The 13,304-nt window shown below is 42.2% G+C and overlaps 1 protein-coding gene across 1 annotated transcript in view; it reads left to right on the forward strand.

Moving 5' to 3' along the window:
* The window catches only part of BANF2 (BANF family member 2), a 21,270-nt gene extending 10,467 nt beyond the window's left edge, over positions 1–10,803 (forward strand). The window contains exon 2 of the mRNA XM_004697813.2: positions 10,657–10,803. Coding sequence (XP_004697870.1) covers positions 10,657–10,803 — 147 coding nt within the window. The remainder of the gene's footprint in view (positions 1–10,656) is intronic.
* The last annotated feature ends 2,501 nt before the right edge of the window (positions 10,804–13,304 follow it).

Here is a 13,304-nt window from a genome sequence, read left to right on the forward strand (position 1 = left end):
CTGAGTCATACAATATTTTTCCCATAGAATATTTCAATACTGCAATTTGAGACTTGACTTTTAATTTATTTTTATTTTTTAGGTTTATTTTATTTTATTAGCATTTTACTGGGGGCTCGTACAACTCTTATCACAATCCATCCATCCTTCCATTGTGAAAGGCTTGACTTTTTAATTCAATGATTTAAGCATGGGGGGTTGAGTGATTTCCTTTAACTCCAGGTCCTGGTTAAATATTTTGCATTGTCTTCTTGGTTGTCCCTTTGAAATCGTATGTGCAGCTCCTCTACTTCACCGTTTTTTCCATTCACTTTAGCGACTACTTACGAGCAAATCTCAGACTCGCTTCCCGCATCCACTTTGGTCTTTTCTTTAAGTAAGCTTGTGCTTTCTCCATGTATAATGCTCTTGATGTCATCCCATACTCGCCTGGCCTGTGGTAATTAGTGCTCAGTGCATCAAATCTTTTCTTGAGATGATCTTAAATTCCGGTGGAACTGATTCAAGGTCACATTTTGACTCGGGGGCTTGTTTAAGTCATTCCCACCAAAGCACACCCACAGCCATTAAGTCAATTCCAATGTACAGCGACCCTATAGAGGGCTACTGAGCCTGTAAACCTTTATGGGAGCTGACAGCCTCATCTCTCATGCCTTTAGACCTGACGGGCTTTAGACCTCCAGACCTCCTGGCACTGTCTGTGCCAATGCTCTGCTTTTATTCATGGGGCCGTCAGTGTCTGACAGTGTTTCGAGGCTATGCATAAAGTTTTCAGTGCGTACTTAATGTTTCCATGTGTATAGTTATTGTTAAAAACTGGTATTTACAATGGATACATTATTGATCTTACAAAAATCAATCATGAGATCTTGGGAGTCAGTTCTATGAATAAGGTCATGTTGTCCAGCCACTGCTCTGTCCTCTTAATTTCCAACGTTCACATGCCAATCACCAGTGGTTTCCTAGGACTACCATAACTAAGTCCCACAAGCTACCTGAACTAAAACACAGAAATGTATTTTCTTAGAGCTCAAAAGGTTAGAAGTCTAAGCTCAAAGGAATTTTCCATCTGAAGACTTTCTAGAAACAGTGCTTCTCTGCCCCTTTCTAGTTTCTGGTAGCCCCAGGTGTTATTTGATATATGGCAGAATAACTCCAATATTTGCCTCTGTCTTCATATGAGTATCTTTCGTCTGTGCCTCTTCTCTTCATAAAAGGACACGAGTCACAGAGAGTTTAAGACCCATTCTAATTGCCTCATCTAAACTAATTATATTTGCAATAATCATAGTCCCACACAAGTTCACATTCACAAATGTGGGGTTTACAACCACAACACATCATTTAGAGGGACCCAAATTAACCCATGATATGTCTTTTCAACTTTTCTTCCTATACCGTAACGAAGAAACACATTCATTGTGTTATCACAGCCTACTTCTGATTTTATCCCTCAGGTCATTTGGGGCAGTGGATGGATTCATGTTCTTGGAGAACAAGAACCAGTTCAGGACCAGAAGGCCCTAGTGTAGTCAGCCCATAGCTGAGCTATTGCTTGTCCCAGTTCCTCCTACCTGTCCCATCTTGGGGTGAGCAGTGAGGTGCTGGGTCCCCTGTATGGTGCCTAGAGTCTTCAAGGTGTTAGGACATAAACTTAGAAATTATCCTACGGTAGGGTTGTCAGATGAAATAGAAGATCCCAAGTTAAATATGATGATGATGATGGAAGAAGCACAGCAGTGTATGTGATAGAAGGGATTATACTGTGAAGAATAAAATCCAAACCCGGAGGAGGGAATGATGTTAGAACTTAACTTCTGAGAACTCATTTTGCAGAAGGCTGTGGATGACAGTGAAAGCCCAAAACCCATTTGCAGGGTTCCACAGGCAGATTAAGCTTCTGGTAAATTCTCTGACTATATACCAGATACGGGAAAGGTCTGGTTACCAGACAGAGTATATTGTTGGGTAGGTGTCTGCGAATGTAGTTGGGTCAAAATGGGACAACTTGCCTTTGATCTCCCTCTTGCCCTGATGTATAATAGCTCTGTTTTTACCTTGTTATCATTTGAGATTTTTCTCATCTTCATTGTGTCTTTATTCTGTATGATTCTGTCATTATTTTGCATGATTCTTTTGTATATGAAATCCAGATTAGGCAAACCTATAGAGACAACAACTAGATCAGTAGAGTCAAAGGGTCATGACAGAGAAGGCTGGTAGGAAACAGGGAGCTAACAACTATAAGTACGAGGAAGAAGAACTGCCCCAGAATTGATTGTTAATGATGGTAGCACAATTCCTATGAATGTGGTTGAACTATTGAAATGTATGAGGTGTGAATGAAATGCTAGTGAAATTGTTTAAAGTAAATAAAACAATTAAAAATAAATAAAATAAAAATATAAGCATTATCCAGCGGAGGAGGATTGGTGGTACAATGATTAAGTGCTTGGCTGCCAATGCAAAGATTAGTAGTTTGAGTGCATCAAGAGGCTCCATGGGAGAAATGGTAACGTACAGTCATTGAGTTGATTCTGACTCATAGTGTCTGTAAATCTTTGTGGGAGCAGACAGCCTCATCTTTCTCCCTCAGAGTGGCTGGTGATTTTGAACTACCAACCTTCTGTTTAGAAATCCAATACCTAACAGCACCACCAGAACACCGAGAAAACCCCGTGGAATAGTTCTGCTGTGTCACTTGGAGTCACTATAAGTGAAAATCACTATGGCAAATAACAGTAACGGCATGGCCCAGTAAGACAGAGAGGTGAAAGACAAGGCAGGCCTTGCAATGCAGTGTGCAATGATGGTGAAGAATGGAGCTTTCAATCCAAAATGACAGAGATCATGAATTTGCAAGGTTGCCACTGGCCATCAGTCTACATGAAGGCTGAAGATGCAGCATGCAGTTGGAGAAAGCAGAGGAAGCTGTGTCTTTGCATAATGGACTCATATGCAGTCCTGGGCAGGGTGTTCTCCGTGGGTGTTGAGCAGTTGGGCATTTAGTCAGAGGAGAAGTGTCGGTGGATTGAGATATTCATCTCCCTGTGACCAAAGTGTCACCATGAAGACTGGAAACCTTCATTAGTGCAGACAGACTGACGAAGTAATTTTTATGGAGCTCACTGCAAAAGAAAACCACGGAGCCCTTTATTTTAAACTCATGAGGAGTTTCAAGATGGTGACAGGGGAACATTAAGAGAGTCTCAGAGCTTTCTGAGTGTGTGGCCTTGATTGAGCTTGTTCCATGCTTTTGGGTGCTCACATGCTGGCGCGGACTGCTGCTGTTTAGCCAAGGAGGCTACTTGTGGGGTGGTTCAGATCCCACTTAGTCAACCACTGCTTTTGGGTGCTCACATGCTGGCGCGGAGAGGCTACTTGTGGGGTGGTTCAGATCCCACTTAGTCAACCGCTAAGGAGCACCTTCCTCTCTCTGACTGGGTTTGAGGAACCGAGGTCTGTAGCAAGCCACACTGCCAAGACACCACAGGAGGCTGCAGGAAGGACCCATCCTCTGGTTCCTGCAATGGTCCCTATCCAGGCTAGCAGGAAATTGGTAGACCCTACTCAGGGTTGATATGTTTCTGTCACCTTCTCTTCTCAAAGAGGGAACGAGACAGTTTCTTATCTCCTTGGTATAGAAAGTGCTAACGAGGGGCTTTCGTTTGGGGGGCAAATAGGGACACCAAGAGAGCATGCACCAGCAGGCAGCTGGCAGGCCTGCTGATTTCGAGTCTGCTTCTCCTTGGGATCAGGATGAAGTCCACTGGGAATGCAACAAGGAGGCAGGGACTGGATGGAGGGCTAGCAGGAGCAACCAGGGGGAAAGTGAATAAGCAAGAATCAGATTACAACTTGGCTTCAGGGATTGTGAAGGGGCCCTTCTTCTTGTAACATTCCTGGAAAGTTGGCCTCTGATCTCTGTGCTACACACTGGCTGGCATCATGGGTGCTTGGCCTGGAGGGAACATGGAGACTTTGATGGCCAGAGCCAGCTGGTGACAGTGATCTGGCCTCTAACCCTCCAGAGCAGAATACAGATGGCTGGGGTGTGTAAGCACGACGCAAAGACTGATAGGAGACCTAACCTCTCTCTCAGTGACCCCATCTGCCAAACCGGCACAGGGAAGATGGGACAATTAGATACATTTGAACATATCAAATGTCTGGAGCGCTGCATAGCATGTTACAACTGTTCAAACGTACCACTTACTATGAATTGTTATTAGTTAGTAACTATTATTGATATTTACATTAGCAACATGTTCTCTCCTGAGACAGAGTTCTATGTATCTCGAGCCTGTATTTTCTCCTCTCTATCTCCCACTCCGAGATTGCAATGGACTCAATGAGAACATAACGTTTGTGAGGAATGAGTTTCTTTTTGTGGCCTTTTGCCTTGATTTCTTTGGAAAAATAACTTGAAAGATTTTTCCATTCTCAAAGTTCCCAGGATGCCTTTGTTTTAAGTTTTTACCCTAGAGGTTGATTGTTCAGGTTGATTGACATTTCCTGGACAAGCAGAAAAGTCTTGTGGTTTGATATTTTCCGTCTGACCTTGTAATTGATCTAATTTATACCCTTGTAGGGATTGGTCAAAATACTTACACAAATGAAGTATATCATTCACTATGCAAATTAAGGACCTGTGGCCCACTAAGAGTGGATTGGTCAGTTTGTGGTCTTGGTTGGAGGGCTATACCTTGAACTTAACCAGAAGTCTGCTTATATATCCAGCCAACCAACAGAAGTTGTCAAACAAAGAGAAGGAAGAAAGAATCAGAAAGGAGAAAAGGCAAGAGAGAGAGGAGATAAGGGCTCTCCTAAAAGATTTGTAACATGGGGCCAAAGCAGTGCGTAACACTGAAGACAGCAGGAGACTCAGAAAAGGACTTTGGGAAGAGCCAAGACAATTAATTGCCCTGGAAGGGACTCTGTGGCAGACTTGGTAGTGACAGGAGGTCAAAGGCATAGAAACCTGTTGTGAACAAGGCTAAGAGGAGGCCTGTCCTGGGCAGACTGAGAGAAGACCTGCATGGCTAGGGCTGGCTTACATTCATGGTCAAGAGGAGCTCAGAGAGCGATCTTGCACTAAATAAGGGAGGGATGTGCTCTCCACTTCAAGAACAGTCTTCTAGCCTTTGTCTACATGTTTCCTGATCCTGGGTGTGTAGCCTTTTGATCCTGATCCCAAGGTAGACCCTGTTATGTCCTTAAGAAGCCACTGTTTCTGTGTGGTGCGTGAGTTTGGCGTGCCCATTGCAATAGATTATAGAATCCAGTAGAGACAATAGAGAGTGCCTTGGTGAAAACAGTTGGGGTCAGATTGTTTAAAAAGGTTGAAGATAGGAGGTATGTCTGATAGGAACCAGCCTTGGACTCTTCTTAATTCTCATTATCCCTACTGAAGGCAGACAGGCAGGTTCTGATGCTATTACCATTTTTACAATGTTGTAAAATTTTTAATCCCTGATTAAAAACATATCAATAAAATCCACCATTGAAAATACTGTCCTATCGATAAGATAAAATGGATATTTTAAAACATTTAAGTGTTATTGACATACAATTCACATACCACATAATTAAATAGTTTAAACAGACTAAAGAAAAAGATACAAAAACAAAAAGCAAACAAAAAACCAAACAACAATAACAAAACAGAGAAAACCCCTCAATGTCAAAGGAAACAGAAAATAATAAAAACTAGAAAAAAATTTAAGTGAGTCAAAAAGGAGAACAAATGATAAGGTGTTATTTTATTTTATGCTTTTACCTTTTTAAATTTTTATAGTTTTCCCACCAGATTAAAGCATGGGATATTTTAACAGTATTATACATAATATTTTTTACATAGAAAACTTTACGGAGTATTTCATATTATATAATTCTACTTATTCTTTCAAAAATGTATACATCCATTGGACAAGGAATGCTTTTCATAAATCACCAATATTAAATGCACTTAATCATCATATATAGATTAAATCAAAGTAGCTCTTAACTAACCTTTAGTCATTTTAAGGAGGTAAAACATACATTTTGTGCATAAATACATATTTGATGCAAATATGCATATAGAACTTTTTAAAAATCACACTGAGGAAAACTATACCTTTGATAGTGTTTGGAACCTTTTTATTTTTTGAGCAAGAATTTTCAGAGCTATTTATTCTTTATTCAGTTTTGCATTTTGGGGTTCCCCCTCCCCAACTTCCGAACTTGATCATTAGTTAACGATGCTGACAGAAACCCAAGGATTTTCCCTGAGCTCAATCCATGTCTAACACAAACATTCAAACCGAATTCAGAAACTGCAGTATTACAGAGCCAGCATCGGTTTAAACGGAAATCTGCTGCAAGGTAACAACAAACACTTGAATGAGATGGTAAGACTCTCATGTGTTCTCTCATGGGCTCTTTAATAACTGTTAGAAGAATGAGATGTGTAGCCATAGATACAGAATAACAAGGGGAAAAAGTTGAATTTTTTCCTCCATTATATACAAAAGTAGGTAAGGTATTAAATTTTAACCTAACTACATTTGCATAAATCCAATTTCCAATGCACGCTGTCTGATAGCCAAGCAATTCATACCCTTGGTCACTGATCAGAGGGAATTCACTGGAGGCTTAGTCAATGTGGGGATCCTGCAAATGGACTGAGTGTTCCTCATCATTCATAGCCTTCTGCAAACTGGGTGCTCAGAATTAAAGCCCTCATACCATGCCTTCCTCTATTCTTGGACTTTATTACTTATAATCCTCAGATCACAAAGGCCAGTGTGCTTCTTCAGTGTGAATTTTTAAAAGGAGATAATTTTAAGCAAGTATGCTGCCTTTCTTACTGCCATCAAGTAGACTCTGATTCATAGTGACCCCAAGGAACAGGGTAAAACTGCCTGTGTGGGTTTCCAAGACTGTAAATCTTTACTGGAGTAGAAAACCTAATCTTTCTCCCATGGAGCAGCTGATGATTCTGAACTGCTGACCTTGAGGTTAGCAGCCCAACCTATGAGTTTGGAGTTTTTATATGGCCAAGGTCTAGCCCACTACACTACCAGGGCTAAAACTAACTGCTTTTGAGCCAATTCTGAGTCCTAGCAACACTACAAAACAGAACAGAACTCTCTTGGGGGTTTCCAAGAGTGTAACCTTTCCTGGGAGTAGAAAGCCTTGTCTCATTCCCCCGGGGAGTGACTGGTGGTTTTGAACTGCTGGTTAGTAGTCCATCCAGTGAGTCTGGAGTTTTTTATCTGGCTTTTCTAAAAACATATTGAAATAATGGTTTAAATCACCAGGAAACTTGACTTCTCTCCCACGCCCATATCTTGAACAACTCAAAATAAACCCCCAAGATGCCAACATTGTGCTTAAAGTGATGTTTTCTTTGTTTTATATAACCAAACGTAAACAGACACTAGCAGTTTTTCCACAGAAAGGGCCCAGCACTCGGAGGCATGAGCACTGGTTTTCAATCATTTCAGGTGGGGGAGAGCCCACACCAGCCGCAAGAAATGGGGTTACACCGTGTCCCGAAGGCTCTTGCGTCTACCAGCTGGTGGTTGGCCAATTTATGGCCCTGTGGTCTCACTGTCCCCTTTCTCCACTAGGCCCTTACTACATGACAATAATATATTGAGAAAATTGTAAAAGATAAATGAAAATATGTGGGGCAATTAATTAGAAAAACTGATATTCCCGGAAGTCCCTGAAAACCATAGTATTTAGCTGAACTAGTTAGAATGTCTGCCTTAGGCATTATTTTCTTTTAAGATCTCTCTCTAGGGGATCAAATTGACAACAACAACCTGAAAGATTACAACAGGCACCTCAGGAGGTAATGAGTTTATGTTAATATGGTAGGAGCAATTCGAGATAGGAAAGTGAGAATGGTTGCACAATTCAAATATAATCAGTCTCCATGAATTTTACCTGTAGAATTTTGAAAATATATAAGCACCAGAAAATGATGGGCTAGCATGGATAGAATCACCTCCCATGGGGAAGATCTGGGATCAATCCCCAGTAAAATTCACAGTCATCACTCACCTGTCTGTAAGGACCTGTATGCTTCTACATTTAAAAGCTTTCAGCAGACCTGCCAGATTAAGATGAGTTAGGAAGAAAGGCCTGGCAATCTACTTCAACAAGAGCCCTAGGGGTTGCATCAGTCGGATCAGCAGTGGATCCTGGGGCTAGCATAAAACCGGGCAGTATTTTGTTTGGTTATGCATGGGGTAACCATGAGTCTGGGCAGACTTGATGTGCATTAACAATATGAAATATCATAGAAGTATGAGTCAGAGTATATTTAATATTTAGTTTACATTCCTTTTTCATTCCATCCTCTCAGGGAGGTAAAGATGGACAGTGTTAGTATGTTTTATACTTCTACATTCATTCATCGGGGATCCATCTTCCACCATGAAACAAAAAGCATTTTGTAGTTTTCTAATGCTTTCACATTTAATTCCTTTATAGGATTGGCAGGGCAGGAGATGGGGAAAGTGAGGCGTAGGTCTAGCATGTTAAGTGCATCGCCTGCGTTCACTCAGCTGATTTTCAGACGTGATGTTGTTGTTGGGCGCTGCTGACTCAATTCTGAGTCATAGTGGCCCCACACACAACAGAACGAAACTGCCTGCTCCTGAGCCATCCGCAGTTGTTCTTATGCTTGAGCCCGTTGATGCAGCTGTTGTGTCAGTCCATCTGATGGAAGGCCTTCCTTTCTCTTGCTGCCCAGCTAGTTCTTCTCCAGGGACTGGTCTCTCCTGACACCGTGTCTGAAGTACGTGAGATGACGTCTGTAAGGAGCATTCTGGCTGTACTTCTTCCACGACAGATTTGTTTGTTCTTTCGGCAGTCCCTGGTACTTCCAAGTCTTCACACACACAGAGCTCTTTTGTGCTGAAGATGACTTGGCCCTCCTGCTGACATCTGGCAGTGTCTGGAGAGGATTATTGTCAAAACTGAGGTTGCCATTGGTACCTAGTGGGTAGAAGTTAGGGATACTGCTGAATATCCAAAATGCACAGAACAACTCCACTCCGCAGAGAATTTCCCAGATCCAAATGTCCACGGTGCCGAGGTGGTGCTTGTGTACTAGCGGCTACAGCAATTAGGAAAGAAAGGAGCTCAGGAGCATTTCCAACTCTTTCTCTGTGCTTTAAGAAGAAACAGAGTAGATCAGGGACTAGCTGGGAGCATCTAGACCCTCACTGTTCAAAATGTAGCCACAGCCCAGCAACATCCTAGTAGCTTGTTAGAAATGCATGCTTTCAAGTGTTACCTCAGGCCACTGTGTCAGACCTGCCGGGTATTTCTTGTGCCCATTGAAGTTTGAGAAGGACAAGTTCTAGTTTATCATCGGCTGGACAGCCCGCACACTAGCTCTGAGAGGTGGGCATGGAAACCAACCAACCAAACCTGCTGCTGTGGAGTCAATTCGGGCTCATAGTAACCCTGGAAGACAGAGTCAAACGGCCCCATAGGGTTTCCGAAGCCGTACTCTTTACAGAAGCAAACTGACCCATCTGTCTTGCATAGCAGCGCGTGGGTTTGAACCACCTGGTGGCGTCGTGATTATCAGTTGGACTGCTAACTGCAAAGCCAGTAGTTCGAGACCACCAGCCATACCACAGGAGAAAGAAGGGGGGTTCTACTCCCAGACAGAGTTCTAGGCTCAGAAACCCACAGGGGCAGTTCTGCCCTGACTTCTGGGATTGCTATGATTTGGCATCTACTCGATGGCAGTGAGGTTTTGAGTTTGCATTTCTTTCAGTTCGTAGGCAAGAACTTAACCACTGGGTCCCTGGGGCTCCTTGATGGGCATTGAGCTCAACTGTAAATCTCACCAAGGAATTAGACCTCTACTACTCACAGCTTCTGGTTGGGGCTTTAGGCACAGTCATTTTCTCCTCAAATCTGGCCTGTAACCCAGTGGAACACACACCAATTCAACAGTTTCTACATGTTCCCTTTGGTGGCATTGATGGCATTCTCTGAGTTATATGACCATTTTCACTGTCACTTTCTGAGCTGTTCTCCCCTACTAACCTATATTCACTAACCCCTAGGGTTCTTGTCAGCCCTGGTGGTGTAATGGATTTACCCATTGGGCTGTTAACCACAAGGGTTTGAACCAACTAGCCGCTCCATGGGCAAAAGATGAGGCTTTCTGCTTTGTAAGATGTGAAGCCCACAGGGGAAGTTCTTTTTTGGCCTGTACGGTTGTTATGCATTGGAATCAACTTGATGGCAGTGAGCTTTACTTTTGGGGGGAGACAGGAGTTGTTTCAGGTTCATGTCTAACCTTTCAAGATGTTGGTATCCACTTGATCCCATTGAGAGAGTTCTTAACACACTATTCAAGGCAGAATTTTCCCCCAGTTAAGCTAAACTACTGTTTACTTTGAAGAAAACTTCGGGGATATTTTTTGGTCTAAGATTTAAGATGGTCTCCGGGCAATCATAGTTTTAGGGGTTATTGAAGCCTTTGTGTCTCCAGGAAGACTAGAATTTATGGAAATGTAAAATTCTTCCCTGCACTTTACGCCTTTTGATAAAAATTCTTGGGTAAGGAAGTACACGTGTAAGAGTTTCATAATTACCTTTGCCGTTTTTTCTCTTTCCCTTGTCTTTTCCTCCCAGGCCTACATTCTGCTGGGACAGTTCCTTCTGATGCACAAGAGTGAGGCTGAGTTTCAGAGGTGGCTCATTTGTTGTTGCGGTGCCACCGAGTGTGAAGCCCAGGAGAGTTCTAACTGTCTGAAGGAGTGGTGTGCCTGCTTCTTGTAGACACAGCCCTCACCACTCCCACCAGAATAAATGAGGCATCCTTGACATTAGACACAGGCTCAGAGTGTTTACTGGTTGCTATTTTTATTAATTTGATTCTGATTATACATGCTCATGATAAAAATAGTTCAAGAATATGCAAAAGTATAAACACAAGAAAAATGACCCCGATTTCCGCCACCCGGAAAAATCTGTCATTCACTGTAAGTGAACACCATATAAATAACTCTCGGCATACATTGATAGAAGAGAAGGGATAGGTGATTTTATTTTTATGAACATCTACACAGTATTTTTTTAATCTTTAAAATTCAATGCATTAGTTACATGTTGCTGAATAACAAATAATCCCAAAATGTAGCAGCTTAAAATAATAAGCAATATTCTTCCCCATATTCTCAGAGGGTCAGGAAAATGAACGTTGCTTAGCTGGCTGGTTATATCTCAGCACCTGGCATGAGGCTGAAAACTCCCAGCTGAGACTGCAGTCATCTGAAGGCTGGATTGGGGACAGGGGTTTCACTTTCTAAATAGTTTATGTCAGGGGGCAGCACTCCATTCCTTTCATGTGGTTTTCCCTGTGGGGTTGTCGTGGTGTGGTATCTGGCTCCCCTAAATCAGTAATTCAAGAGTGAGGGATCAATCAGGAAGCTACAATACATTTTATCACCTAGTCTCGGAATCACAAAACTTCACTTCTTCCCTTATTCTATTCGTTAGAAGCAATTCCACTCCTGGGCAAAGCTTACAAAACAAAGATTCAAGAATAGACTTGTACACCAACATTCATTGCAGCAATATTCACAGTAGCTAAAGGGTGGAAACAATGTAAATGACCATCAATAGCTGATGGATAAACAAAATGAGGTGTACACATACAATATGATACTACTCGGTCATTAGGAGAAATGAAGTCTTGATACCGTATGGATGGAGCTGGAAGATATTATGCTGAAGGAAATAAATCAATCACAAAAGGCAAATATTGTATACTTTATATAAATGACAAGAAAATGCAAATGATATGAAAGATTATTAGTGATCACCAGAGGCAGGAGGAAGGAGGGAAAGGAGGTGTTAATAGTAATGGAAAGTTTGAAATGATTAAGGTGAGGGTTACACAGCTGATTATTGTTAAGTGCTGTCAATAAGTTGTACACTTGTAAAAAGTTGAATTGGCAACATTTGTCCTGTATTTACAACAAAAAGTAGCTGCTGAGACTTCGCACAAACAAACAAACAAACAAGCAAACAAATATCTCCACAGTTTGGTTTCTTGGCTTGGAGGTTGAGGTAGTTAGTTTATTGTGCCAACCTGGTCGATAAACACATGTGGGGTTAATTGAAGGGCAGAGAGATAAATGGCTCAGTGAGCCTCGCCTTTTGAGTTCTCGGGTCTCTTGCTTTGTGATGGTCGCACCAGGGTGCAGCTGCCTTAGCCAGTTCCCTGCTTCAGCTGGCAAGGCTCACTTCCTGCAAGACATCCCCGAGGAGAAGCCACATGGACCTACCCTGATGCAGCCTGGGTGCTGGAGCAGCTGTGTGGAGACCCCTGCCAGCGCTGAGATGCTTACACATTCACTGACACAGTTGGCATCATTGCATCTGTTTTGTGAGATGGAGGAGGACTTTGTGGATTGGTGTTGAACATATGGGTTAATGTTGGACATGTGGGCTTGGGCAGCACTGGGTTAGGATGTTTTCTTGATGGGCGCTTAAGCTTTATATAAAACTCTCTCTTATACATAAGTTTCTGTGGATTTGTTTCTCTAAAGTACCCAGACTAACACGGAGTTTATGGTCATTGCTTCATGGGACATCTCATGTAATTGATCTAAAATAATAATTAGTGCTTCTAGTCTACCTCCTACTTGGTTGCCCAGTGTCTGGAGTGTGGAAAGCTTGGAATGAGAAAGCTATACAAAGAATATTGAGAACCAAATAAAGCTGGTGCATTTGAATTATGAGGTTGATGAAGATTATTGAAATTACCACGGACTGCTAGAAGAACAAAGATCTCTTTCCTGGAGGAACTACAGCCAGAATGCTCCTTAGAAGTAAAGCTGGTGAGACTTTGACATGTTATCAGGAGGGACTTCCATGTATACTCGTGTATAAGCCAAATTTTTCAGGACATTTTAAATGCAGTTTTTGTGGTAAAATTAGGTGCCTTGGCTGATATTCGGGTTGCCTTATACTCGAGTATATACGGCAATTATCTGGAGAAGTACATCATTCTTGGTAAATAAGAGTGTCGGTGCCAAGAGGAAGAACCTTGATGAGATGGATTGCCACAGTGTCGGCAACAAGGGCTCCCACATGACAATTGTGAGACTAGTGCTCTACCAGGCAATGTTTCATTCTGGGGTCTCTGTGACGCCAAACTGATTGGAGAGCACCCAGAAACAGCACTAACATGGAATGCGTGGCTCGTTGCCTCCATGAACAACTGTCTCCTTTGTCATGAGAACAGAAAAACTGCATGGGACCCAGCTATAATT

This window comes from Echinops telfairi, unplaced genomic scaffold, assembly GCF_000313985.2.
Source record: "Echinops telfairi isolate 266 unplaced genomic scaffold, ASM31398v2 ScPeMD7_5592;HRSCAF=6446, whole genome shotgun sequence".
NCBI classification, from domain to species: domain Eukaryota; kingdom Metazoa; phylum Chordata; class Mammalia; order Afrosoricida; family Tenrecidae; genus Echinops; species Echinops telfairi.